The 23,690-nt window shown below is 45.2% G+C and overlaps 1 protein-coding gene across 1 annotated transcript in view; it reads right to left on the bottom strand.

The window, feature by feature from the left end:
• Positions 1–23,690, bottom strand: part of LOC128503163 (collagen alpha-1(I) chain-like) — a 58,945-nt gene that overhangs the window by 10,203 nt on the left and 25,052 nt on the right. Inside the window, exons 2-34 of the mRNA XM_053473194.1 lie at positions 18,414–18,558; positions 17,729–17,887; positions 17,345–17,540; positions 16,835–16,993; positions 9,938–10,513; positions 9,282–9,326; positions 8,874–8,993; positions 8,667–8,705; positions 8,240–8,293; positions 8,011–8,064; positions 7,481–7,588; positions 7,314–7,367; positions 6,510–6,563; positions 6,235–6,279; positions 6,094–6,147; positions 5,942–5,986; positions 5,809–5,862; positions 5,622–5,666; positions 5,337–5,390; positions 5,077–5,166; positions 4,845–4,898; positions 4,549–4,593; positions 3,653–3,706; positions 3,425–3,532; positions 2,730–2,783; positions 2,578–2,631; positions 2,261–2,305; positions 1,962–2,015; positions 1,008–1,052; positions 643–696; positions 511–564; positions 357–410; positions 84–137 (exon numbers count right to left, since the gene is read on the bottom strand). Coding sequence (XP_053329169.1) covers positions 84–137; positions 357–410; positions 511–564; positions 643–696; positions 1,008–1,052; positions 1,962–2,015; positions 2,261–2,305; positions 2,578–2,631; positions 2,730–2,783; positions 3,425–3,532; positions 3,653–3,706; positions 4,549–4,593; positions 4,845–4,898; positions 5,077–5,166; positions 5,337–5,390; positions 5,622–5,666; positions 5,809–5,862; positions 5,942–5,986; positions 6,094–6,147; positions 6,235–6,279; positions 6,510–6,563; positions 7,314–7,367; positions 7,481–7,588; positions 8,011–8,064; positions 8,240–8,293; positions 8,667–8,705; positions 8,874–8,993; positions 9,282–9,326; positions 9,938–10,513; positions 16,835–16,993; positions 17,345–17,540; positions 17,729–17,887; positions 18,414–18,558 — 2,879 coding nt within the window. The remainder of the gene's footprint in view (positions 1–83; positions 138–356; positions 411–510; positions 565–642; positions 697–1,007; positions 1,053–1,961; positions 2,016–2,260; positions 2,306–2,577; positions 2,632–2,729; positions 2,784–3,424; positions 3,533–3,652; positions 3,707–4,548; positions 4,594–4,844; positions 4,899–5,076; positions 5,167–5,336; positions 5,391–5,621; positions 5,667–5,808; positions 5,863–5,941; positions 5,987–6,093; positions 6,148–6,234; positions 6,280–6,509; positions 6,564–7,313; positions 7,368–7,480; positions 7,589–8,010; positions 8,065–8,239; positions 8,294–8,666; positions 8,706–8,873; positions 8,994–9,281; positions 9,327–9,937; positions 10,514–16,834; positions 16,994–17,344; positions 17,541–17,728; positions 17,888–18,413; positions 18,559–23,690) is intronic.

Genomic DNA, 23,690 nt, shown 5'->3' with positions numbered 1-23,690 from the left:
GTAAAAATACATAATATATTAGTGGTAGCCTATTGACACTTTTGTTAAAACCCAACAGCGTTAAACAACAAGAGATAAGTTACCCTTTCCCCGGGATGCCCCGTCCGTCCTCTTTGTCCAGGTGCCCCAGGCAACCCCTAGGAGACAAACAGGTATAAGCTTGATCATATAAACATGCATGTGTTCACAGACACAACCGGGCATGGCAAGTATCCCAGCTATTTGGTGCCCCAAGTAGGTTCCAATGAAATCAATGTCTGGTTTAAAGCCCCCTTATATTCCTTGTGAGTCCCCACAAAAACACCAAACGCATAGTATCTAAACCCAAAATATTTTCTGATAGTGATAACACTTACATACATGCCCACAGGTCCTTGTGCTCCTTCCGGTCCCTGTTTACCAGTAAAACCCTGCAAGAGAACCCCACGAGAACTTAACCTTTAGGCCTGGAGATCATCTAAAAGCTATAACCCCCCCAAGACGACTTTATTAAATCCATGTAATAATTACCTTTTCACCCATTGGTCCTGGATCTCCATCACTTCCCGGCTTACCAGGAGGCCCCTAGAAAAGAGATTAGTGTTAGACGCGGGACGGTCATTCTTATATAGGATTCCGGGAGAAGAAGATAGAGATGCTCACTGGTGCGCCTGGTAGACCTTCTCTGCCGATGTCCCCACGAGGTCCAGCTAAGCCCTGTGCGGGAGGCAAAAGGTAGCGGGTGGCCATGACATAAACAATTCATCTTAATTAATAAAAAAATCAGTCCTAGGGCTCTATATCGATGAATGGATTGTAAACTCACAAGAGGAGGGCCCTCTTCTCGTTCGGTACCAGAATGTTTATTAAAAAATAATAATCAAATAAAAATCTATTTTAATGCTAAAAAAATGCTAAAAGTTCACTGGTCGCCATTGTCATGGCACTGCAGAATCAGCTGGTGCTAAACATCTTCTTTGGTCAAAGAAGCCCTGATTAGACGTTCTCTTGTTCAACAAGGTACTTACGTCAGGTCCTCTGCTTCCGGGATTCCCAGGAGAGCCGGTGGGTCCCTGAGTTAACGGGAGAAGAAGAGAGGATGTCAGAAAGCACAGGACTAGAGAGCATTTTGCTGTCTGGATGTGCACTGGGATCTGTACATATCATGGATAGGACCACACATCATATGTGGCTCTGTGGACCCATCCATCTATGGCACGTTGATTGGCCAACTCGCTGAACCCCTGGAGATTATTGTACTCGGAGCCACCAGCCATCTAGCAAATGATACAACTCAGCGCAACTTGTATTGGGCCACCAAGGAAAGTTTTATTTACCAGGAGCCTCTAGGCGTATCGGAACCCCCTTCCCCTAATACTTTCAATAAAAAGAAATTCAGCCGTAACTGGGGGACTCATTGCCAACAACGACCGACCCTGTTTGTCTCTTACGACTATATTGAAACATAAGGGATCTAAAAAAGTAGCTATCGTGGAATCAGGTCACCGTGTTACATCATCTTGCGGAATTCAGCCTCCTACCTAAAAGTTATGTACAAACTTCACACACAATAACCAATTATATGTATATATTAATGTGTAAGTACAGCAATGCACGGACCATAAGAGAACACCAGACAGAAGAAGCCCGTCAGCAAGGCACAGAGGCAAATAACTGGTGCAATGGACTTTGCCAGCCAGGTCCCACATCGAGCCAACCAGCCAAGCACCATGAGAGCTGCAGAAAGCCTGGCGTTTGCCAAGACAAGCTCTCTTCCAACTGGGCAAGCTCCACGCCAGCCAGGACAATCACCATATTAGCTGAACCAAGTCCCTAACAAGGATGAGAACCGTGCCAGCCACCCAAGCTCCACACCACCCAGCCAAGCACCCAAAGAGCTGGGTCATGCCAGCCGAGCAAGCACCATGCCAGCGTGAGCAAGCACCATGGCAGATAATGGGTAATTAGTGCATAGTGGGAACCTGTGTACCAGGCAGTCCTTCTGCTCCCTCTGGACCTGAAGCTCCTCGCTGTCCCTGCGATCAAAAGAAAGAAAGACGATGAAAGTCCCGGCAGTGGTACGTTTATTCCCAAATCCCAGCCTGGCCTCAATGCCACTTACGCATAGGACTTCAATGATTTCAGTGACCACAACAAATTAATAATTACATGTTAAACAGCCCTGATAACCAGTGCTTTGGATTAAGTTAATATTACCCATTATAGTTAACTTATAATTATACTTTGCTATTAGTATTTCAGCGGTGGGAGTGCTACTCACTGGAGGTCCCGGCAGCCCAGCGAGGCCTCTTTGTCCCATACGTCCCTGTGACAAACACAATGGCACTGTATAAATGAAGCCAAAGCCATTCTTAACTTACGCTCTTCCACTCAATCGGCCCACTTTCTTCCTCCCAACCTTGGGTTACTCTGTTCCATTCAACCTTGTCCAACTCTCTTCCACTCTATCTCTGCCCACTCTCTTACACTCAATCTCTGCCCACTCTCTTACACCTAATCTCTGCCCACTCTCTCCGACCCCATGTTTGTCCACACACTTGTTCTTTGTAAAGTTGACCTCAAAGTGTTTATGGTTACCCGGTTTCCTCTTGGCCCAGCCACCCCCTTTGGTCCATCAGGTCCACGGTTCCCCTAAGAATCCACAAAAGGAAAAATACAAAGTTACACACTATCCACTGGAGAGCAAGCAAAGCCACACCAGCCACATCGCTCCTCTGCGTGGAACTTACCTTGGGGCCCTCACTACCATTTAAACCCGGTGGCCCAATTTGACCTTCATCTCCCTAGAACAAAACACAAGATTATGTCAATACTAATAAATGTTCACAACAGGAATGCAAACCTATGAAATATAAAAAAAAACCCCCAGAAAACATTAATGTAACAATTATATAATTTCTTCTTTAGGCCAAAATGTTAAAGGTCCAAGCCCCATGGATGGAGTACCTATATGTAAGGGAAATAGTGTCACAATAAGTGCTCCGGGAGGTCTGGTCAATGGAGCTGATACCGGAGAGAAGCGGACGAAGAAAGAAGACAGAAGAACACGAAGAGGCAAGAGAAGAAGCGGAGCTGCGGGAAAGAAGACGGGACACGGAAGTGGTCAGCGGACAAAGTAGAAAGACATTAAGAAATAGAGTACATAGAGTAGTGTAATAGAGTAAGCGGGAGATTGAGGGAGCGTGAGTAAGAGTGTGAGAGAGAAAATACTATTTTGCCTTTTTTCTAATGTGTATTTTTCTTTAAAAATTAAACTTTCTTTCAAATGGCACCAAGCTATAAGGGTACTGCCTATAATCGGCACAATGCGGTAACTTTGTACTGGTGTCTATCCTAATGGTTGGTAACGATGAGGACAATAACCCATCATGGCCCATAGGGAGTCAGTGACCCATTGAGGTCAATGGAGGTGCCCAATACTTACTACAGCTCCGCTTGGTCCAGTCTGTCCTTTGGGTCCTTGGAACCCAACAAAACCAATCTGCCCTGGATCCCCAGGTGGACCCTTGACACCGACCGGCCCAGGAATACCCTAAAGGAAACAAATTAGACATTGTGCAATTGGCAGCTGTGTGTCCAGCAATAAAAAAGCCATAAACTGCGACCATCCAGTGTTAAGCACACAAGACGTAAGCAGCGCGGAGGTTACTACCTTGTCGCCTTTCACACCAGGGTCACCTTTCTCTCCATCTGCTGCACTCCGACCCTGTAAATAGTAGGGGAGGATTATGGATCCACACAGGGCTCCAGGTCATCCTACTGCTTAGAGCATCCTATTACCTATTATTAATCCAACATTGTTATTTTTCTGATTGGTCGCTTTATTTTCTATTTTTTGAAAGATAAATATCTGCAATAACTTCTTTTTAATGAATATCATCAGAAGCAAACTTCAAAGAACCCTAGCAAAGTGGTAAAATGTCATAAAATATCCAAATAATAACTTTACAAATTTTTTTTTTGTCATCCCAAATAATAATAATTTTTTTTGTTGTGCCCACGGCTTATATGCACAACAGCGACCCCTTGTGGAAACGCAAGTAATTGTCGTCGGAATCTTTCTAAATTTGCTTTGCAACAAAGTAGTCGCTTTGATGTGCAAAGTTCTCTCCTTCAGGTCCCATTTCCTTCATTAAGCTTCCTTCTAAGTTCAAAGAGAAGCCATAATTTGTTTACGACGTAAATGTCTCAACAACACAGGATTCCGCAGACAAAACACCCATAAAACAGGGTGGTGGGGGGAGTGATAATGTAACTAATTACTGGGATTCATGGGATTGTTTGCTGCTGTTGTTCCATCTATTCTGTTGGATTTAATGCTAAATCTTGGACATAATTCTTTAATCGTGTAACAGTTTGCTTCATTTATTATATTGTTAGGGAATGCTTACACAAGAGCTAGCCTGGAGAGCTAGCCTCCAAGACCAAGTTGCTCAGGCACTGGGGGGGTATCATTATTATTACTTTTATTTTAATCCCCCCACTCCCAAGACACAGACCAAGTTTCTCCGGTTTCCCCAGGCCAAGTTGCTCAGACAATATTCTTACCTTATCTCCTCGAAGCCCGTCTGGACCTGGCCAACCAATTAACCCCTGAAAGTGCAAGCACATGTTGAAAATGCAGCGTGATGTTGCTCATTTCACAAGTACCTGAGCTAAATTCTCTCCTCTTATGGCACCTTAAGGAAGCTTGGGGTTAACTCATACCCCCCAAAAAATATAGGGATTCTGTGTACAGTGCCGAGAACACGGCTAGTGCTAACCTGAGGATATGGCTAGGTGACATCTAGGGGTATAATGGTTCTCCATGACCAATTGTAAGAAATGTCTACAAGGTGACTTACCATGGGCCCTTCCGGACCTCTCTCCCCACGTAGCCCGGATACTCCTGGTTCTCCCTGTAAGAATGACGCAGACAAACCGAAGATTAGGACAGACGGACTAAGCTTAAATTGTTTAATAAAACCAATTATTGCAGACTAGATCTGGTGGCGCGCTCTAGGTGGGAGGACGTGGACTATGTCCCCGTATAGAAGTACAATGTGACACATACAGGGTACAGACCGAGACCTAAACACCAGGACAGTAGTAGTAGTGGGGTAGTTTGGGTTTGATTCGCACCATATCTCCTTTCTGACCAGGGGGTCCCTCTGGTCCCATCATTCCCTGTAAAACACAGAAGACGAGGCTGAATATAACGAGACTGAGCGTTATCAGTACCTGGAACTGCGTTTGCCCCCCGTCCTGACTATGGGTGGGAGCAGAGAGACGTTCTGATCACGTGACAATCGTCTATAACACTGGCATGTGCCACAGCGCTGTACAAAGTGCGTTACCTGAGGTCCTCTGTGCCCTGGAGGTCCGCACAAGCCTTCTATTCCAGGTGGTCCCTGTGAGGGGGTGATACGAACCAAGGTCGGGTTAAAGAGAATGGGGTGTCAGCGCCACACTATATACGTTTCCTTAGGACTGTGTTCCATGTGTTCCATGTTCCAAGACACAGAGGTTCCACAGAGGTTCCAAGATGGCAGTCGTTGTACAACGCTGCGGAATATGATGGCGCTATATAAAACATTAAATAATAATTGTCTCTAATGGTTGAGAATAGACCATATACATACCTGGGGCCCGCGGGGGCCAGAGGCTCCACGGGGACCCGGATCACCCTAATTTTAGAGAAGACGGGAAGATAAGTGAATGCAATTCATAGCAACGCAGCTCTAGGATAACGTTATCCGGCCCCTTTATACTACAATTATCTGTCTGGTTCTTATAAACACGACAGTTTAGAAGTTTAGGGTCACTCACCTGGGACCCGTTAACCCCTTGTGCGCCAGGTAACCCCGGAAGCCCTTGCTCTCCCTAAATTAAAAACAAAACAAGTCATGAAGATGTCCCGCTGACCGTATCCGTGATGTATAACCGGTGGATGGTTACTCACCTCAGGGCCGGGGGGTCCGCTCGCTCCAGGAATTCCCATTTCCCCCTAATTCAGAAGATACAAACTGTTACTAACCGCTAGAAATCTGATACATTACTCTTGAACTCACTGTAATGTAATTTTTTTTTTAACCAAAACCTTTATTTTCTTACATTCGTTCCCGGGGGTCCGTGGAGTCCAGGCAAACCTTTTGCACCCATCGGGCCCTAAGAAGAAGGATATTTTATATGAACAAAGAAAACAAAAGCGGGTCAGAGAGAACGCGAAAATCTGAAATGGGGATCAAATTTTACCTGTAAACCGACGGCTCCGGGGAGACCGGGCTCGCCCTTCGAACCCTAAAGGGGACATTTAGAAATATTATTACTTATGGTATGGAAAAGAATCTTAAAGGGACCCCAGAATTCCGGCCTCTAAGGATATCTTCAAATAGTAGGATGTGGCTTTAAGAGTAATATTTTTATAAATGTTCTATAATTACTCTTTATATTACAATAAACACGGTTATGTGACGTACAATATACGGATCCGGACGACGGGCCCTTAACTCATTTAAATGGGAAATTACCTTCGCTCCTTTGATACCTTCTTCCCCTCCTGGCCCCGGGGGCCCTTGGAACCCCTGTAACAGGTTTAGAAGAAGAGAAATTCAGCACCTACTCTCATTACCCTCAGCAAGAAGAAATGACAGTAACATACCTAACAAACCGAATGGGAGATCGGCCCTGTGTGCCTTGGATGGGGCGCTTTGGGAGTTATAGCATTAAATGTATGTTCGTTTATGTTTTGTGGCCCCTCTGGGGATCATGGGCTACTTAGGGCGTCCTGCAATGGCCACCCCAGGACGCTCTGCAGCTAAGCACCGAAAGGTGGTTCTTTGGGTACGGTTGGGCAGATGGCCACACCCTTGGCCCTGCCCACTCCTGCCTCTAGCCATGCCCCAAAACAGGTGTCAAGGTTTAGGCACCTGCAATCTGGAGGGGTATAGTAGTGACGTTGTGCGAGTTCCTCCGGATAATGGATTCTTTACAGTAAGGGCTGTAAAGCTCTGGGATGCACCGTCCGAGGGGGCCGTGACTTGACTTCCACTCGATTCCTTTCATGGTGGATTGGAAACATTTTTGTCTAAGAACGGAAGTCATGAGCCCCGTCGTTAAAACCTTTTACGAGGAATATCATGTAAAGCTTCGACTACAAAACCTGTCTGAATGACACAGATTCGTGTGGGCTCTGGAAACATGCGCGGCGAGATCTCTGTATTACATGAGCATGTATTAAATACAACAGATTGGACACCGCGCCTGACTCCGAGGTTAATGAGTTTGTCTTCCGTTAATGAAAGGTTCTCCTTTATCTCTCAGAAGTTACTCACTTCTTCCCCTTTTTCTCCCCCAGGTCCTCGGTCCCCTTGAAAGCCTTGAACCCCCTGTAACAAAAGAGGCACTTGTAGCTGAAGGGTGTGGTGCTTACAGGGTTAATTACTATTTATATATATATATATATATATATATATATTACTTGTTATTTTTGGTCACCCACCTTTGTTCCGGGTAACCCAATGGATCCCGGCTTCCCATCTAATCCAAGCGATCCATCTCTTCCAGGAATTCCTGGAATCCCATGTGGCCCTATTGGCCCCGGCAGTCCCTGCGAGGCAGATAATGAAAAATTAGCACAAGCACTAGACCAGCAAGACATTCTTTATATATTTGCTAATCAATGGTAGACATTTCTAACTAGTTGAAGAAAACACGGGGGAAAGGATTTACGGCGACACGATGCACTTAAAATCGCTGACCCATTTGCTACTTTTAAGACCGAGTAGGTGGTGACGCAAAATTAATACGGATTCCAAATATTTTAAAAAACCTCTTCACTTCCTGCCGCGCTGAACAATACACCACAGGCTCCAGGTGTTTCCAGGAAGTGCTCTTAAGAGCAAGTGCGATGAGAAAATGTTTCCCCCGTCTTTCATTTGGTATTTTCAAATACAAAAAAAACTAAATGGGACAGAGAGGTTCAGACACTAAAGGGAAGGTCCTTGGACAGTTTATTAAAACACAACATACCTGGAGGCCACGCTGCCCTTTTTCTCCCGGCCACCCCGGTGGTCCAATCAGACCCTACACAAGAGAAATAAAATGGCTTATAAATTTACAGAGAGCCCCTGGTGTGCATTTCAGTTGTGTGCAGGAGGGCAACCTTTTCTCTTTTTGAGGAAAAGCTAATTAAGGATAAAGGACTCTTTATTATTCCCTGGTGCTAGATCTATTTTTATATTTGGCATGGAAGGCTTACCGGAGACCCTGGCCTCCCCGATATCCCTGGAAGACCCGTCGGACCGCGGCTTCTCTGAAAAAAATACAATTCAGCATCATGGTTCGTTAAAAATCCACTGCTAGGCAGGATTAGACAACAGACACAACTGCCATTGAATGAATAGGCTAGTATTTGAGTTTGGGAGATGGAGAAATGGCCACCCAAGAACAGGGACGAAGAGCAGGGGGGCGTTTTGAGACAGCTCAGAAAGGAAAGGGATAAACGTTGGGGCAGCTCAGAGAGAGAAGGGCTGGAAGATGGGGCAGAACACAGAGAGAGAAGGGCAGAGAGGAGGGAAAGCACAAAGAAATCAACTACAAACATTAAAATGAATTATTAGCCCATTTATATCCCATTATTTGCATAGATGAGAAGCCATGTGGGATAAGGTAGGAGAGACACTCACGGGCCAGCCGGCGTAGAGCAGCTGATAGAAAGACGTTTGCTAAAAGGGAGGAAAAATAGAGAAATTTAGTCAGCAGCACGTTCACCGATTTTCACAGATAAATATAATTAACGTCACTGTGATTTTTATTTCGGGATCGGGTTCAGATGAAGAATCCAGAGTCCGGGGTGAGGCAGCTCGGGAAATGCCTGCTGCTCTCTGACTTACGTAGAACGCGGCCCAGTCCTCCGCTGAGTTGCCCCAGATCATTATAGTTGGCAGCCCCGGGGGTCCACGAGGCCCAGGATTTCCTGGCATTCCCGTCCGCCCCATCACACCCGCGTCCCCCTAGATAAAAATAAAAACTGCTTCAGGCTCATCCCCTCGTATCATCCCTTCCATCTCCCAAAGGAGACTCCATGATTAGAAATGGGTAGGGCATTCAAAGTGAGGAGAGAGGGCAAAAGCATGAATGTGAGTAATATAGAGAAAGAACAGGATGGGCAGAGAGGGGGGCAGTTCACGGAGAGGAGGGCTGGAAGGTGGAGAAACACATGGAGAGAAGGACAGAGAGGTGGGGCAGTTCACGGAGAGGAGGGTGGGAAGTGATAGAAAGAAATGGATGTTGGGGAGCACCTTGTCTCCTTTTGGTCCACGGAATCCAGGCCGACCAGGACAGCCCTGCAATACATGTGAGATACCAACATAAAACCACAGAGAGATCCTGCCCCCTGAAACACCGATAAACCTTACCCTTCTACCCCAGGCTAGGGAGCCATGCCTAAAGTAAAAGTCCTGTTGACAGTAAAATGTTCTATTGCATTTGAAACAAGTGCAAACAGAGAGCATTTCTGGGTAATATCTTTAATTATTGGGTGAAAATATAGTTTGTAAGATGTTTTCAGGTGTATCAGGTTCCCTTTGTAAACAGAGAGTCTGTAGATTTGTTTTCTGACCACTAGATGTCAGTGTTTCCCTCTGTCTGATCCCAATCCAGCCTCGTGGCTCTACAACTCCCAGTGTGCTCATCCAGCAGAGGTGGTAGAGGGTAATACAGTGAGGGTATTAAACATGCATGGGATAGACATACGGCTCCTGAATCTAAGACGAGACCAACGACTGATTAAGGGTTGAGTCTTTACAGAGAGAAACGGGCGACTAGACGGGGGCCGATCTGCCGGCGGGGTCTGTGTTTCTATTGGACCATTGAAGAAAAAAATACTTTTCAAAGATGCCCCGTATTATGCAACATTAACATTACTTTACCAGGATAAGGGTAAACTGATACTTACAGGAGGGCCCCGGGGCCCTGGGAAGCCACGAACAGGCTTCTTAGGTTTCTGAGTTGTGGGGTATTTTTTAATCTGTAGACCCTCAGTGGTCCCTGACCCCCCCAGCGTGGATGTGATGCTGTATGAGGGATGCTGTGTGGTGAAGCTGGTCTTGTTCTCCGGCGCCGTGGATATCGTCGGATCGGTTGTTGGGTAAGGACTGGGCACATCGGTATCTGGCACAGCCAGAGGGGTAGCTTTGGTGTTAATGGGGTCTTTGGTCAGGTCTATGATGACGGCCGTGGACTTGTCGGTGGGAATGCCTTCTGGAGAGACAGGACTTTTCTCCTGCTTGTCCACCGTGACGTTTTCCTCAAGGGGGTCCGGTTTCTCGAGACGTTCTTCTTTCTTCGAGGTCTTGCTGGCCGAATGGTCGCCGGTAACCGGGTCCCGTCGGAGGGTCGGGATAAGATCTTCCTCTTTCAGCTCCAACAGATCCAACTCGCTGATGTATCTGTGAGAATCTGGCTTGGCCGCTTTCTGGGTACGCCCTGCGCCATCTTCTGCCCCTTTCCACGACGTGTTAGATGGGAAGCTCTACGGCCAAGAGCAGAAAGATCAAATCAGTGCAAAAGAACCCAAAGAAAGCGGAACAAAAAAATTTCCAGACAAATTATTTCTTTTCAAATAAAGACCCCAAAAAAGATTATCCCAAAAAAATGTAAATGGATATTCCGTACATTTCAGGATCTCCCAACACGAGTTAAGGTGGACCAATCAGCAAGCCCGTTATCACAAAGTATCTGCACCTTATACATTAATCTCCAGCGACGAATTCCAGATTAATGTAAACAAGCTCCATTATCTTATAACGTATCACGTTTTTACCAAAAGCAATTCATAATAATGAAATTACATTTTTTAAAAAAAATTAAATAATTAAAAATTGCTTTTCTTGGGAAATCAATATACTAAAGAAATAAATTAAACACTTGTAAAAATATTAAACTGCCCCAAAAATATTGACACACAGAGAGGTTTCTGTTTGTAAATATGCAAGAAACCCTATTTATGATTGCGTGGAATTGCCTTCCAGCAGAGGTGGTCGGTTTTCATCAGAAGGGATTCCTCTGCGTTTGATGCCTTTTGTGATTAATGTACTCCCCTCCCCCAATTTTTAAATTGAATATATTTTTAAGAATTCTTAAAAAGAAACAATAATTCAAACAAGAGAACCCAGCACCATGGTAACCTTTTAAAGAGAGGGGATCCAGAAAGACCCACAACTGCCCCAAACTCTCTACTGCCCCCCGGCTAACTCAGTCACACGTATATTACCTTAAAATCTAAGATTCTTTAAATAACGGAAGTTTATCCAATAAACGGGATATTGTGGTCTGGCTCAACACCGAGGCGCGTATTTAAAGCTTTGCAGATTAAATCATTTAGCCATCTGTGTAATTATGAATCTTATGACATCATCTTGAGGAATAATCTATAGAATGTCTGACTTTGGAGATATTCGAATAAATGTACCCCCCCGGAGAATCGCTGTCAGGTAAATCGTCAAAAAAAAACCAAAATCACCTTGAACTTCTAATTGCTGTAATTTTGGGGCACAAATCCCTAAATGGCGGTAATAAATGTAATTGCCAGTAATGGGGCCGCTGTCTTCCGTTACCTGCGCGTCGGGGAATGTTTCACCGTCCGAGGCTGACGATGACGCAGCGCAGAGGAGGACGACGAGAACGAGATCCATCCTGACCGGGGTCACCATTCCTCAGACTGGACCCGCAGGCGGCAGCCCCTCGCCCCGCGACACTCGCCCCACGACACACACGCTTCCCCCGAGCGTGGCCAAACCCCCGCATTTACGTCTTCAGAGGAATCACATTTTATGCCACTCTCTCTCTTTTTCCTTCTGGGGGGGATGGGCTCATTTAATGACATCTTTTTGGATACCCGAAGGTCCGCTGTCCGCGCATGCATAACACGACACAGAGCGATTTCCTCCGGGACCCGAGGATGAGGGGTTAATAAACATCACAGACCTTCGTAGCCTCCGGCTCTTTAATCTTCCTTCTTTTGACATTTTACTATCTTTCATCACAGCTTAACTTCAAAGAAACCCCTACTATTTAACCCAAACTCACGTGCCCCCCCCAGCTCCCTCCTCTGACAAATGGAATTGATCCACTTAATCTTGAGATCTTTCATCTAAAGCCATAAACCCTTTTTGTACGATATTTCTCCTCATTCTACGATATGGTTACTGAGTGTCAGCTCTGCGGTTCCTTGCATTTTTTTTTGCATTTTTTTTTTGCTGGCTCGAACAGCCTGCGGTTCCCTGTCTCTACTCCACAAACCTTACCTTCGGGGCATCAGCAGGTATCCCAGGAATGCCTGAACTCTCCACTACGTCGGTCCAACCACCCCTGCTGGAAGGTTATTCCACGCATTCAGAACTGAGAACATAGGGGTAAATAAAATACACGGGGGCAATTAGCCCCAGACGTGTGGGGTATATATTCCTGCAGATACAGTAACTAATTAGTCTGTACGGGAATGACGTTTCCCGAGCCGTGCCGCTCTCGGGGGCCGGTTTCAGGGATGTGTATAAGTTGAAGCCCCGGCATCACGGCTGTAATTGCCCCGCTGGGAATTTTGCCCGTTTCCTCTGCAGGTAAATAATCCCCTCCCTGGACTTGGATGTCAGGACAATGACCCGACCTCACAATTACCCGTCACAAAGCACATCAATGGGCGCCGTCTCTTTGAAGTCGGACGTACGTTCCATTTATGTATATGGCGCCGGCAGGTTCCGTGGCGAAGTAACAATGGGGGACGTGAAGGAATGTAACAAAAACCATTTACAAGTAACAATAACACACGCCAGCGGAGAACGGGGGGGGGGGCGGGACAGGCAAAGCCGAGGGATCCCATTGGCCCCTTGTACACACCCTGACACTAACACACATACATACACACTCATGCTACAAACATACACACACACCCTCAAACATTTACTCATGTTAACACACGCATTTACACAGACGCTCATACTAATACAAACATACACACACACATATCCTAACACACACATAACATTTATAATAATACACACACATGCTACAAACACATTTACACACTCATGCTTATACATATATACATACATACACTCACATATTCTAACACGCATGCTTACACATAACATTCATGCCAGTAACACACACATACTCACTCATGCTCACACACACACATGCACAGTCATGCTCACGCTCCCAGTAACATACACACTCATGTAAACACATGCCCATTCACTGTAACATACATGCATGCCTACATACTCACTCCATCTCTCCCTCCCTCCATTACCCCTTCTCTCACTCACTCATCCTCTCACTTTCTCCCTCACCTTCCCGGAGGCTTCTCTCTCGCGCAGGGTGTGTAAGCAGCCGCACTTTCACCGCAGGGGTCACATGACACCGCTGTCTTCCCGCTTGGACGGGATCACTGGCCCCTCCAACCTTTTCCAGTACAAGAATTCCCAAACAATCCCCAAAAATTGTGATTTACCCCAAACAGTTACTACGGCCTTCCCAACCAACAGGGGGACGGCTGAATACATGAACGGATGTAATACATCTCTGACATCATCAAGCATGTGATGTCATTCTTTATGATAATCCAGAGACACTATAGGCGGCTCCGAAAAACGTGCAGCTTGTTAAAAAATTACCTCTTGTTATCCAAACACCAGATGGGACCCGGGCACCACTTTTTATTACCAGCTTCCCAGCAAACAAACTGGACTTTCCTAACTTAACCCTTTAAGTGTATTGGGGTGAAGAGTGGGATCTGGTTAAGTATTTGCTTAACATGCTCTATCTGAAGAAGAGACCTCTGAGGTTTCTAAACCTTATGTGGGGAAAAAACCCTTAACCGCAATCTCTTGAAGAATCTGAAGACCGTCAAAGATCTTCTGCTGTTCTTAGACGGGGAAAGATGCGTCAGAAGATTAGGTTTTAAGAGGTTCGATGATCAGACAGACGCCGAGATGGTTGATAAACTACAAAAAGAGACAGTCAGACCAATTAAAGAAAGAATCTTCGTCAAAGAATGTTCCATGGTCAATTTTTGTCTAATGTGGTCATGTCTGGCATGTTTTGCCACAGGTATGTGTGTGTGGGGGGTTATTAGACTTCTGGGTTGGAAACATAGTGGCACATCTGTTACCCCGGGGGGGTTCCATCAGCAGGGGTAGGTAGGAATACCCAGCTCATCTGATATGAGTAAAAATGCAATCAGTGCCCCCCCCCCGTGGGACACATTAGAAGACTGCTGGAGCTGGTCGGGCAGGCAGGGGTTAAAATAATTCCAGCGGGGCAAATCTCACGCAGAGATAATGGGGCCAATTACAGCGTTTCATGTTCATCAGATGCCTCCCGGGGCAGAGATCTGAAGGCTGCTGCTCTCCTGGCATCTATTGGAGTGATTTACTATTTTAATCACGTAGCAGTCCGCGGCAACCCAAAAATAACAACAGTTACGCCGCGCCGACGCCACCCGCGCAGAAGTACAGCGCTGCGGAATAGGATGGTGCTATATAAAAAATAATATTAATTGTACAGCGCTGCGGAATATGATGGTGATATATAAAACAATTAATAATAAGAAGACACTTTTAACTTTGATTAAATGTATAATATTCAGGTTATTGTCAAATTTAATTTAATTGATAACAGCCCCGCGGAATCCGCTGTATAGAAGAACTCAAAGTGCCACAGATTGTAAATACAGCAGAACGCATTCTCCTTCTAATATTACTATTATTATTATTATTATTATTATTAGATGATTCATATGTTAATCCCAAACTTGTCTTCGTTTCTCGTCAGGGTTCCTTAAAGCATTAAACATCAAAAATACATTTTCATAAATATCACTCTGTTTTCTCTTTTACCCCAATTGTAGTTTTTGCCCCATAAAATGTTTTCGCTCTGTTATCTGACCCCCAATCTTCTAGACAACCCCCCCGACTCCTTACCCATACTGCCTGTGGGGAACAATAGAATGGCTTAGTCTTAACCACCCAGTCTGACTCTCTGACTAATGAAAGTCTATGGAGGGACGGACTTCATTAGCATTGCCATAAAGCTGTATACAGCTCTGGGGGGTTATTACTGGGATCCATCCTTTGGAGGCCCCGGGAATCTCCCCGTAAGTCACTCAATGTGTCACATCTGGCATTGGGAGATTACTTCCAGCTCTCCCTATAGGATGGACACGGTATGCACGTGTATGATCGCACACGTATGATCACAGCTGTGACAGTTCTGTATGTCGTAGGTTATCGAGCCTTTCTGAATATAAACATAAGACAGACCTATAGAAACAGACCGATCGTGATGGCCGCCTACAGCAGAGGAGGGCAGAAGTGATTGAGGGGGTAACAAGCCTCCTGTAGTCAGGGGCATCCATCTTGGGGCAAATTGTGGAGCCCACAAGCAGGAGGCGTCCATCTGAGGTGTCCCCACAACCCGCTGGAGCCGCTCGCGCATGTAACAGCCAACAGGTGCGGAGGGATCTGGGAGGTAAAGAATTTGGGATGAATGAGAGCGTCTCAGGTCACGGAGGGGCAATCATTCTCCTGCTGAAAAGTAACATTCCCAGGGGGTAGACATATTTGCCGATCCGAACGTGGGAAAGAGAGACGTCGATTCTTTGCAAAGTCTTCAAGATTTAAGAGGCAGAACGTTTATAGGCGAAAAGGAATTCGGGGAATACACCTAACATTGTGTCTCCTGAGTCCCGCGTCAGTTACAATCATTTCCAGCTATTTCTTTTTTCACTATTAATAATTTCTGCCTATCGGAAATGGTATTTATTATACAACAGAGGTCATTAATAATCCTCCATACTGCTGAGTCTTGCACCAGTTAAGACCAAAAGAGATACAAAGAGATGTCAGGTAAACACGGACAACGTGTTCTAAGCTCTATTTATCACTCCCATCACTCCTGTGTTCCAATGGCCCTTTATCACTCCCATCACTCCTGTGTTCCAATGGCCCTTTATCACTCCCATCACTCCTGTGTTCCAACGGCCCTTTATCACTCCCATCACTCCTGTGTTCCAATGGCCCTTTATCACTCCCATCACTCCTGTGTTCCAATGGCCCTTTATCACTCCCATCACTCCTGTGTTCCAATGGCACGCTGTGTTTCCATGAAAGCAGCTCAGTGACCCCAAACTTTTGAACGGTCGTGTGTGTTGATATGAAGTAAATGTTTTTATCATCGTTCTGTGATGGTTTCCGTATTTTATCCTTAAAATTACCCCAGCTCAGGTCTCCTGCTCGAGGTGCAAACACAAACCAGCTCCCCCGGCAGATGGGATGCATTTGATGCGGCGTCGGGGGGCCGTTTCTGGCCATGCGGTTTGAGTTATGAGATTACAAGTGATAACGTGTTTATGGTTTTATCGATTTGCTGCCCTGCTAATTTTGGGCAAAAGTCAAAAAGGTATATTTATGAACACCCCACGACTTTTCGCGAACTCTCGCACGACGACACGAAAACTCAGAACATCCGCTTTCTGACAGGTGCTTTACTGCACACGGTAAAGCAAGACTACGGTGAGATTTATCTTCCAAAATAATGACTACATCAGCATGCTTTGAAAAATGGGACAGATGGTATTAACCTACAGTACAGCACTGTGTATCGATGACATGTGACCCTAGAGTAGAGCACCATGTGTCATCCAGATGTACTCAATCCTACTGCAGCCACCAATATATTCCCTTCCAACACATCTGGACTCATCCACGTGGCTCCATCAAAATCCAGAATCAGAAGCACAAGGAACCCGCCCCAAGGAAAAATCCAGCCTGACCCCGTTGGTCTGGGTCCGTACCTTGGACTGTGGGTGCAGGCGTGCGCCCCGCTCACTCCGGGACAGGTTCAGGTACTGCTCCACCGGGAAGCCGCTCAGGCAGGTTTGATTGTAGTCCTTACAGAAGCGGCCGGCGGCTCCCGAATCTCCCATCACAAAGAGCAGCTGCTGCAAGGAGCCCTGCAGAGAAAAGAGACTCCATCACTGACAAGACCCCCTTTCACCTCCTTTCTATAACGCCAACATACGGGGGGCTTTACTTTACAAACTGAATAAAACTGCTCAATAAAAGTCCTCGTTTTTTTTTTATCTCAGTTACACTGATATTCTAGATTCCACAGAAAACGTGCGCTTTGTTAATCTAGAACGTGTCTTCTTCTTCTTGGCCACTTCGACCCAGGCTGATGGAGAAGAACTGCCCCCCCACAGCATCTCTAACAAACATGGATAATGTAATCAGGATCAGAACCGGAGCAAAAGAGACGAACATGGACTCCAGAAAGAGTTCTGGAGGAGACCTCATATCATTACCTTAAATGGGACGTCGTAAGGTTCGATGAGACCTCCGAGCATCACGATCCCATCGGTGCTGACGCCCAGGCCAAAATAGTTGGACCAAGGAAGAGTTTCTACCAGTTTGCAGTCCACGTGGAGCGAGACCCCCTTGGCAGAGATCGCTAGTCCCACGCGGTGCCATTTACCGTCTGTGAGGAAGGGAACCGGAAACCTGAACAGACAGGAAAAAAAGTAATGAATCGTGTGTTACAAAGAGTTAAACACATGCTTTATTCCAGTAAACAGCTATTTTAAATATCTGAGATATCTCCAAAAATATATATGTCCCCCGGGCTCCCACCTCAGTCGGACGGTGGTAGTTTGGGGCTCGAGACGAGTGATTACTCAGATATTACTCACTCGTAGTGTCCGCGACGGCTGGAGATGAAGATGAGGGCATTCGGGTTAATCCGGATCTGGAAGGACACTTCTCCATGAAGGTTCAAGATCGTGAAAATACCAGTGTCCTCAGACATAGGCGAGCGGAACGTGGTCAGAACGGACAACTCGTCGGCAAAACTGCGGCAAGACAAGAAGGAACGACAGGTCCAGCAATGTACTGTCTACAGGGGAACCCTCTCCAGAAAAAAATAAAGATTAACCAACATTGCTTTAAAAATGGGTTATTTGAGGTGCGCGAACATTCGGTATCGTGATTAACCAACCGGAGGGTTCTTAATTAGACATTCCAAATGGAAATGTTACATTTTACGAGCCATGGCGAGCCCGACTCACGAGATTTTCCAAACCCTGTCTTAAGTATGGCTCTCTTTCTAATGCCCATCACAGACCAAGGTCCAAAAATGTTTTCCCCGTGCTACATTCACTTAAAAACCACCAAAATACAATGTTACCACTCTGACAATGTTTCAACCTAAAAGTTGCAACAATTCATTTTAAAGACCTTTGGTTTGACCTCAAGAGGTCTATACTGATAGACCAATGAGCCAAGGTTTGGCCCTAGTCCTTTTAGTCAGGACGAGGGCTGCTTATGTACGGTAAATCTAGAGAGGCAAGTCAGTGTGCAGAACGATGACTCACTTACCTATCCCCAAACGCCGTCCTGCTGGGAACGCTCAGCGTAGAGTACTGGCCCAATTCAAGGGATGGGCAAGCGTGTTCCGAGGCGAGAGAGACGTTGACCAGTTCAGCAGAGTGGAGGACGAGAGACTTCAGAACATTTACCTCTTCTGCAAAAAAAACAGGGAACTTAAATGAGAAACAGCATCAAGAAACATGGATGTCATGGCCGACAGATCATAAAAAACAGAACATCGCAGACACCTTCCGTCTCCTCGCTGTGAAATATGAGGACAGCCACAGAGTTCAGGTTGGTCGTGTGTGACCTGGTCACCAATAATCACGCTTCTCCCGACCTTTCACCTCTGCCACTATACCACACCTGCCGTGGCACGGGCAAACAATTAACTACCTCTCATTCTCAATCCCTCTTAGAGAACTTCCTGTGCCACTTGGTTCTAAATTGGAACCCTGAGATATCCCTGAGATGCATGTAACTGCTGAGAGTATTGGCCCTTTCTGGGCTGAGAACGTTTCTTTTCAGCCCCATCTATCCCAATAACCTGCCCTCTCACCCCGAGACCAGGGTAATGACCCTCGTAGTTTCCAGATACGACAATCTTCGACTAAACCTTTCGGCTTTTAAGGAGCTAACCCTTCCAGTTGCTTACTGGTCAAGAGGCCCTCTTCGTGACCCCACCGCTGGGGCCGTAAATGTTATTTGCGGGAATATCATGCGTGTTGCAGTTTCTGCCACTAAAAAAAACTTCCATGGCCCTGCGGGGATTCACCTGAGACTCGGGGTCATACACGGATGTAATTAGAGAAGGAGGTATTTAACGTAGAAGGAAGCCGTCATATATCTTAACCCTCCCCAGGGAAATTCATCTGTATCTACTACTCCACATCAAGTGTCATTGTGAGGATTAGGAACTCTCACCCCAAAGCCACCGCATTACGTGATGTCAATTTATCCCCGTGTCCTACAGTGAACTCTCTCAAAATGTACACAACCGATACATCTATCCCTATTATCGTCTTATATCAGGCCGGAGGCAAGGGTTCCCAGCAAGCAGAAGGAATGCCGATCGTAGTAGTCAATCAAAGCCTGACGTCTCAGCACAGCTGGCTTATCCAGACACAATATATATCTACCTATATTACACGATTTACGGCAACATTTCTCCCATGATGTTGTATCTGACCACAAGGTGGCATTCCACTTCCAAGAAGACAAAGCCCCCCTCGCATATTTGAAGAAAGGGCCTTTTTTGAAAGCTTATGTCTTAGTCCTATATTCTTTGGTCATTATACAGTAATATATATATATATATATAATTATTATATACTGTATATATATTCATAGTTATAGCGGGGACAGAATTTGATTCAAGTATATCTTCTCTTTTATGGTATTAATTTATTATATGTTTTATGTTATTTTTTATGTTATTTTACCTATTTATATAGTGTTTAACAGCTTATACAACACAAATGTAAACTGATAAACAACGGTATCACTTCTTACTCCACTTTCCTCTCCTCCCTCCAAAAGACCGACATGGAAGGTTCAATGTCAATCTTAGCTAAAGTCATATCACAGAGGATAGCGAGGGTTAACCCAAGGATAATTCAACAAAAAAGAGGTCTTATTTGTTCATAGTTCCATAAATACAAGTCTTTTGTATCATTGTCTTTGTCTTTTGTACACAAATGGGTTCTGCGCGGTTGGTCCATATTCTGATGTTGACTTTGGAAGGTCTTCTGCTCCTGACCTTGGAATTCCAAGCATCTGGGCTACATCACAGCTGACAGAGGTTATACGTCTATAACCTCAACTGTCAGAGGGTTAAAACTTACGCCAGTGAGCTCCTCGTTAAGGTCTCCAGGGAGGGTGCAATTCTAGGGTCTTGATGTTAATGTTAAAGACCACCCTTCCTCTCTCTGGATTCTTTTTACAAGAAGCAGAATTAGTAAGAAGTAATGAGGTGGGAGGCACTGTCTCTTGGTGACTTTATGTCCTAATTGAGGTCTCTTAACCAGCTGATGGATGGGGTCAATGGACTAGGATGGAAGGTCAAGATCATCATAGGTTGGGTTAAGTATTATTAAGCCTCTAGAACTTCAGAACATGAATTTGAAGTTCCATTCTTCTGTTACAAAGTGTATTTGGCAGCCATTGTCAAAGCTTATTTAGTATATGAGGGGGAAATATTTCAAAGCAGTCCACCAGTATGGCGGACCAGTATTTTCCAGCGCCCAGTCAAGTTCAAGAGGGGTTTTCCTATATCATGTAAAGACTCAACCCTTAATCGGTCGTTGGTCCTGTCTTAGATCCGGGTGCCATATGCTTATCCCATGGGGTTTATTCCCTAAACTGTGAATTGTGGTAGGATAAAAAAAAATGTAACTCATGCATGAATCATACCAGGGCCAGCTCTTCATAAATTTTATAACTCGCTATTTAGTAAATAAAAACTAATTCGCTTAAGAATTTCCCAACTTTTTCCCAGAGCTGCAAAAAGTGGTTAAAAAAACAATATAAAAATAATTGCTTTCCCTTTTTAACAGCCCAGCTTCCAAGGATCAAAATGATGATTGACGGCTCTGATTTAGTAACGTTCTAGGTTAGTCGAGGTCTCCCGGTTTTACAAGGTGCGCAGGACAAGTGAATTAACCAGGCAGTGCATTAAGACTCAGCCAGTCCATTAAAGTCGTCCTATAAAATAGGCTTAACCTCCGATAAAAAGCTGTCATTCTGCTCTTGGCTGAGAGTTTGCGGCTCCCTGGCCGCCGGCCCACACAGCGTCGAACTTCCAAAAACTTTCCCCAAAGAAGTGAATATTTAATGTATTCTATTCGAAGCATAAGAACGCGCTAGGGGGTTAATAAGGGGAACTCGTGAAAACCCAGAACTCTAGAACGGAATCCGGGCAGAAATGAATTCCATGCCGTATCCTTTTAAACAGGTCCGGCTCAGTTGGTTACAGTTTATAGGCTTGTTGGAAACATGATACGCGTGATTATCAGACTCAGCGAGAAGCAGGCTCTTCCGCGGCGGATTAACGGGATATTGTAACCGGCGGATGATCTGTGCCGGAGAGAGAATATGAATGAAGAAGAGGAATTCTGAAAGGTTGTGTGCCTTTCACCAGCTGGTGCCAAGAAGAGATACTGTTGCAACATCGTATGTCCATGACCTGCCTTATCGCGGCACCCAACGTAAAGTCTGCAGCAGCCCCCGTGAAGGCAGCCTGGACAGTCGCCTCGGTGGTTATGACACCATCTTGTTCGATGCTATGTCTGTTGGGACTTGTAGAACTCTACTGAACCAGATGAGAATTTGGAACTCCATGATGGTTACAACCAAGACCTTCCAGCAAGCCTTAGAGAACCAGTTATGATACCCCAAAGCCAACTGCCACAGGACATTGTGCAGTTTGACATCTACTGCCAGAGAACATTATACTGTTCCGAAACCCACCATTATAGAACACTGTCATAAACATTAGACAGTATGATCTCCACTGTCCCAATACCCTGCACAGCTAGCATGACCGTGTATCCAACAATGAAACCTATTAGTGCCTCAAACCCCACAGGAAAATAAAATTTACAGCAGCTATATAGACACATGCTTTACATTCCTGCGATATCCCTCTGGTCACATGGTGCTTTCTAAAGCTCCCTAAGAGATTATAAATCTTGGAGATATCTTGGAATTTTATCCCCTGTATCATCTCACAGCCCTGAATCATCGTTACCCTTCCAGGCGCACAGCTTCACCCGCGGGGCGGCACGGCTCACACCTTTAGCCTTTGTTCTACGCGCTGATTTAAATCAGGTGTAATTTACCTTTAGGGAACGCGTCCACTATTTGCGACACGTTCCTAAAGCCTAGACTGATTCTCACATTCATCTTAGGAGAGACACCAAGAGACATCTTCAGGTCCTCCTGTAACACGCTAAACAATTTTCCAATGAATCCCATTAAGGAGGTTCTTCTATGAAGGATAGTAAAGTGTGATAAATCAATAAAGTTTAAAGAACGGCCATTGTTTGATTTCCATCTAGCGGCCCAATGAGCCAATATGGTACCAGGTCCTGTGCAAATTCCGACAGAGGGCAGACCCTCTGCCCCCTGCAATAAGAAGCCCCTTCGTGTCCTCCAGTACTGTGCGTTCTCACCACAACCCCATTGTAAGCTGAGTAGGGCATCCAGTTTTTGGACACAACATCCATAAATATAAAGGAAGCATTCACAAGCTCCTGAAACTCCGTTGGAATGCAGAACCATTTAGAATGAGGATTGTTCTAAGGTCGATCTTTGACTTGGTTGGCTAGGTGTTTCTTAGTGACTTAGTGTTTCTAAAAACATTCCCTTAAAGGTTTCTTCTTCAGAACCCCACCCCAATTACAGTGAATATTTTGCCCGAGACCTCTTACGTGACCCAATGACGGTTACTCCCTACAACTTCTCTTGGACCAATGTGGCTCTAACCATTTCCTTATTAAAATCTTTTCCCCGATCCTTATGTCCCACTTAAGGATTTAAGTTCCTCTCCTATATTTTTCTTGCTTATACAATGTATCCGGATCCCACGCAGCGTGTTTGCAAACCATCTCCTCCAAGCCTCGGATCACGTCTAAGATTTAATTTATGAAGCTGGTGTCCCCCGAGCAGCCATAGTGGACGTCCCTCCCAGGATTTGAAAACCATTACTGAATTTCGGGATGCTCATGCCTCATTGAGGTCAAGGTACTCGAACACTTTTCATGCCCCATTGCCTAACCTTAGGGGCAGATCAATGTGTCTGTTTAGGGTATTAGAGCTCCTGGACCCATTTGGTTAAATACTTTACACATCAAAGATTCGGAAACCCCTGGTGACTTCAGCCAAGAAACCGGTGGACCTGACAACCTACCATTCACACAAGCAAAGAATACAGAGATGAGGTTAACCTCTTCTGCCCTCCTGATGGAGCAAATTCAATTACTGCCCCCTATAACAAAGAGTAAATAAAAGAAGGGATAACCAACTATAATCCCCATCATCCACATAAAGCTCCTGGTATGTCAATAATATGGAAAATAGCGCAGAAGAATATATGACATATATGTAAGCTTTCAGGACCTCAGCGGCCTCTTCTTCACATGGAAGGAAGGAGATGTAGGATTTTTTTTTAACAATGGAAAGGAAAAATATTATAATATTATAAGTACCTGAAAAAAAGAAACCTTAATTTTAAAATCTGTGATTATTTATATGATAATTGAATGAACAAATCTGTTACATATAGAA

Source organism: Spea bombifrons, chromosome 8 (genome assembly GCF_027358695.1).
Source record: "Spea bombifrons isolate aSpeBom1 chromosome 8, aSpeBom1.2.pri, whole genome shotgun sequence".
NCBI classification, from domain to species: Eukaryota; Metazoa; Chordata; class Amphibia; order Anura; family Pelobatidae; genus Spea; species Spea bombifrons.
The sequence above is the reverse complement of the archived record's forward strand: the minus strand, read 5'-3'. Positions and strand labels throughout refer to the sequence as shown.